The sequence below is a fragment of the Priapulus caudatus genome, unplaced genomic scaffold (genome assembly GCF_000485595.1).
Source record: "Priapulus caudatus unplaced genomic scaffold, Priapulus_caudatus-5.0.1 Scaffold356, whole genome shotgun sequence".
Classification (NCBI taxonomy): domain Eukaryota; kingdom Metazoa; phylum Priapulida; class Priapulimorpha; order Priapulimorphida; family Priapulidae; genus Priapulus; species Priapulus caudatus.
The window spans coordinates 226,298-231,701 of NW_014577417.1; the positions used below are offsets into that span (position 1 = coordinate 226,298).

Below are 5,404 nucleotides of genomic sequence, written 5' to 3' on the forward strand. Positions count from 1 at the left end.
TGCGTGCTGCTGCCGCTGCCGCCGCTGGCTTGCCTGCTGCTGGGCTCGCGCGCGACTACTACTACTTACTACTCACCTTACTATATTACTGCCTGCTACTGCTGCTACTGCTGCTACTGCGCTACTGCTGCCTACTGCTGCTACTGCTGTGGTGATGCATTCTGCTACTGCGCTGCTGCTCTGCTGCTGGCTGGTGGTGCTGCCTACTGCTTGCTGCTTGCCTGCCATTGCTTGCACGCTCCTCTGCTTGGCTGCTACTTTGCTGCCTGCTTGCTGGTTCTGGCTACTGCTGCTGATACTACGTGCTACTGCTGCTGCCCCTGCTTGCCTTACTACGTGTTCTACTACTATTGTCCTCCTGCTAACTATACACTGCTTGCCCACTGCCACGGCTGCTGCTGCCTGCCCTGCTGCTGCTGCTGCCTGCTACTGCTGCTGTTTCTGCCCTGCTATCTGCTGCTGCTACTACTTGCTTGCTCCTGTGTCTATCGCTTACCTGCTCCTGCTCTTTGCTGCCGCGCCCCGCCGCCGCTGCCATCGGCGCTGCTGTTGCCCTGCTGCTACTGTTGCTTGCTACTGCTATGCCTGCCACCTACTGCTACTGCGTGCTGCTTACTTACGGGCGCTCTACTGTGGCATACTGCTGCCTGCCTGACTATACTGCTTGCTGCTGCCCTTACTACTACCTCTGCTCGCCTGCTATTTTCTGCTGCTTTACTGCTGCTGCTGCTACTGCTTACTACTACTACTGCGGTTCTGTGCCTACTGCCTGCTGGTGATGGCGTTTTCCTGCTACTGCCTAGTGGCTGCTGCTGGTTACTAGTCTGCTGCTATGCTCGCTGCTATTACTTTTATTACTGTCTGCCCTACTTTAGCTAGTGCTGCCTTACCGCTATCTGCTACTACTACCTACTCACTTAAACGCTCTACTGACTGACCTAACTTGCTGCTAGCCTGTACTACTTGCCTACGCTGCTGCTACGTGTCCTTGCTGCCTACTCGCAGCCTACTGCTCGCTGCTGCTGCGGCCGGCTTCGGTTCTGCTGCCTGCTATGCTGTGGGGAATTTAAGGCCCTTGCCAGTACGTAAAAGTTATTTAACGAGGCGGTCCCGCGTTTTTATTGCAAAAACATTGTCATCTTTTGCCGTCGTCCGTTAGATTACAACGGCGATCGCAACTACAAATGGCCGATTTACGACTTATTGCAGGTATTTTCCGCTAGTTATGGCACTCGATTGACCCGTGGAAACCTTAGCCCATGCCCGGATCCCCCCGCGCCCAGCGACATCCACCGGCTCCGCCGTTTCTATGACTGGCCGTTTTTATTTTACGATGCCTGTAGAAGCAGCGCCATCTACAGTGCTCATTTCCACGCCAACCCGAAAATTATTATAAAAATGAGGATTCTGGTCGACAGAATTAGACAAGACGCCAAGAGACTCTTTTAATCGAGTGTTCTATTCTATTTAAGTTGACTATAGATGGCGACATCTGCAGGCTTCAGGTTAATTGCGACGCGCTAGCTCGCGGCCTATATATCACAGGCACTTGACGCTTTCATTTAAAATATATACGCAGGGGTCGTTGCTGGTGCACGGCGACAGTTAAATAATATAGCATATATTTAACTGTCGCCGTTGCACAGCACACGACCCCTGCGTATATATTTTATTGAAACGTTCTCTCAAGTGCCTGCTGTATGATATGATTGTCTCTTTCTATTATTCTGCAGACGCGCGCACAATACCTGAGAGTGATTTGAATTCATTGTGTATGTTATTATAGGCTAAGTGCCTATTGAGATAAAGAGTTAGAGTTAGGCCATGTGTAAGGTGGTGTAGTTCTCATTTGCTACTATGTTATAGGGTTTCTGCCTTGCCAGCCCGAGACCACATTATAGCCTGCGCCACATAAAGCCTAATCCCCGAACGCATTCACTTCCCCCTCAAGCCCAAGTCCTTCTTAAACCCACACACGCAAAAAAATGTATTTAGGGTAATGTGACCGATATTAAGCGGCGTTTCCGTGGTCGGTTGCGATCACTGCGTATACGCTACATTTCCTCGCGGTATGCGTGGTCGTGGCGTGGAGGTTATAACCAATTATGTATTCCACATGTGGAGTCTCGTGGGTGGCAGGATACTGGGGCCGTAGCGGGGTGTTAAGGCATAAGAGAAGGACGGTGGTGAGCGGTCGTTATAGGATTGAACATACTTGCGGGCGCACGCGTACTCCAACTATATATATATACATATATCACCCGGCTAGATAGAGTTGCCACGCTTGTTTACGGCTTCGAAATAACTACCTATGGCCTGGCTGTAATTCGACTTGCAACTCCCCAATACTGAACACCTGACTGCAATTGTCCGAGAGAAATAACCGCCGTCTTGATTGCAAGCGCTGATCTCCTATTATTTGATAAAAATAGTTCTAATTAAGAATAAGAAGAGGTGTGTCCAGGAAAAGCAGGCCTCAATACGCATCACGACAAAACGTGTGTCTGAACGTCACAGTGCTTCCCTTACATCTGCGAACCAAGATAATAAAACCATCATCTAGGGCAAATTGACTATGTGCGAGTAGGTAAGGAAACTTGTAAGAAGTGAGTAAGGTGTACGAGCGTTGAGCTCAGGTTCTAGTGCTTGAACCCATGGTTAAGTTCTCGCGATGAAGGATTTTTGGTTTCATGTGCCGCGCGCCGGGAATGTCGTCTTTGTCGCAGAACTGATGCAGTCTCGCGCAAGCACATAAGTTGCGACTGCTAACTCCGCCCCCCCCCCCCCCCCCCCTCTGCTTATAAGAACTATCGAGGAAGAACTATCGTTGCACTGTCTTTCCAGGATTCAGATATGAGGCGAACGGTATCTACAATGCGCGAGCGCTGGTCGGCGTATTGTCCTTAGGAAACTTGCCGTGTGCTAAATAGGCTCTATAAGACATCCCTCCCTCCGCAACACAACGCCCCTTATGCCTCTATTCCTCTCTTATTTTTTCACTCTTTTGTGTGTGCTGTGTCTTCTCTCTCTCTCTTCTCTCTCACTCATATATATATATATATATGTATATATACACATTCATATATATATATGACGCACGCACGCACGTACGTACGCACGCACACACACACACACACACACACACACACACACACACACACACACACACACACAGCCCACACACACAAACTCCCTCCCTTCCTTACTCTTTTCTCTCTTCCTCTCTTTCTTTCCTGGCACGTTTCCCTCTCCTCTCTCTCTCTCTTCTCTCTCTCTCTCTCTTATTTTTCCCGTGGCCCACGGTTGCCCCTCTCTCCTTCTCTCTCTCTCTCTCTCTCCCTCGCCTTCCCCAATGAATCATCATTATAGGCGAAAGGAAATTTAGACGCGCGGAAAAATTCGCCCGATTATTGCCTATATCAAGTTAGGCACCGTTAGACACGATCAATTACGAGTTCAAAGCACGGCGATGCCGCTATAGGTGTGTTATACCAGCACCACCGCGCGGTCGACGGTGCGCGCACCCTACGTCATCGTCTCCCGCATCGCCTGCCATCGTGGTAACACCGACGGCAGGCGATCAATCGTCGGCTTATGTGGGAAAGGTGGAGGGGGAGGACAGGTGTCCAGTCGGTGGAAGAAGGTTTACGGGCGGCGAAACGACGGGGGAAATTTTAGAACTTCCATCCATTATATTAAACGCTCGCTTTCATCTTAGCTCGAGCGCGCGAGAAATAAAGTTAAAACGTTGCGAATTCCACGCTCCTTTCCGCGATCGAAAGAAACGCTGGCTGCGATCTGTGACGGCGTTAACCTGTCGTTGTTGCATTACCTGCACGTTCTATCATCACCTGTTCGTCATGCCCTCACACCTGGCTGTTACTTCGTTACTTCGTTCCGTCTTAAAATGGCGATTTGTTTCGCGTCATTGTCACTTTGATAATGCCTTAAATCTAGCTGTCGATGTTAATGTTGGCGTTGTCTCTTGCTGCTGCTGCTCCTGCTACTGCTGCTGCTGCTTCTCCTATACTGTTGTTGTTGTTGTTGTTGTTGTTGCTGCTGCTGCTGCTGCTGTTGTTGTTGTTGTTGTTGTTGTTGCTGCTGCTGCTGCTGCTGCTGCTGCTGCTGTTGTTGCTTCCGGTGGTGCTGTTGTTTCTGTTGTACTTTTGTTGTTCGTAACTGTGATATTGTTGTTGTTGTTGTTGTTGTTGTTGTTGTTGTTGATGATGATGATGATGATGATGATGATGATAATGTTTTGAACAGACGAGAACGAGTGCAGCATCCTGAATGGAAACTGCGTTCACGAGTGCACGAATCTATCCGGCAACTACAGTTGCGCATGCTACGAGGGATTCGAGCTTCATCCGGACCGGCATAACTGCATAGGTGAGCTATATAACAATTGATTGATTGATTAATTGAATAATTACTTAATTGATTAATTGGTTTATTGATTGATTGATTGATTAATCGCCGGGGCAATATGTATGCGTGTGTGTGCGTGCATGTGAGCGTGTGTGTGAATGGCACATCTCACAAACTACTATTGGCTCTATTACAAGCACAGTTGGCATGTACACCTAATGTGTGTCGACAATGGTTGTGTTCTCACTATTTACGCATGGTTTTTCTCTACCTAAAGCATAAGGATAGCAGAGTAGTATAGTTAAAGTGCTCTAGTTTAAGTAGCAGGATATATCCACGATATAGATTTCTATGATGTTTACGTGGTGCGTCGGACATACGCGAGGGGCAGCACCAATCGACTCGGGTTTATTCTGTGCCTGCATGTGGCTCAGAGGAGCGTTTTCAGTTCATCTGATACAGTCAAATATAGCTTGCATAATGACATAAGCGTCCGTGGCAATCCGAAATGACATTGGGAAATCAAATTTGGGGAGTAAACGGTCAAAGGTTGGGTCCTGAGATCTTTGCAAGCCGGGTTAGACCTCACTGTACTCACTATACCCTTTTCCAAAGCGTATTTCAATATTTATGCTTAAGGAACCCGTCCCTATATAATTTCCGAAGACTGCAGTACTTTTAAAGTGACCAACATGCGTTGCAATGAAAAAATTGTCTTATAAATAGGATTATTGACCTTCTTCCCTTCCTCCTCCACCTCCTCCCTTCCTCCTCCCCCACTCGCTTTCTTCCTTGTCTACCTCCTCCCTCCACGCTCTCTACCTCGTGTATGTAACGCGTATTAATCTGTTGTTATTCTCATAATTAGATATAAACGAGTGCCTGCGAAACAACGGTAACTGCGAGTATGACTGCATCAACACGATGGGTCACTACGAGTGCGCATGTCCGCCAGGTCACGAGCTCAACGACGACGGAATAACTTGCTCAGGTAATTAATGCCCTGTTCTCCTTACATGATACAATAATATATATA

General features: G+C 48.1%; 1 protein-coding gene across 1 annotated transcript in view; it reads left to right on the top strand.

Moving 5' to 3' along the window:
- Nucleotides 1-5,404, top strand: part of LOC106809455 (signal peptide, CUB and EGF-like domain-containing protein 3) — a 48,433-nt gene that overhangs the window by 25,095 nt on the left and 17,934 nt on the right. The window contains exons 3-4 of the mRNA XM_014812534.1: nucleotides 4,267-4,389; nucleotides 5,237-5,359. Of these exons, the coding sequence (XP_014668020.1) occupies nucleotides 4,267-4,389; nucleotides 5,237-5,359 (246 nt within the window). The remainder of the gene's footprint in view (nucleotides 1-4,266; nucleotides 4,390-5,236; nucleotides 5,360-5,404) is intronic.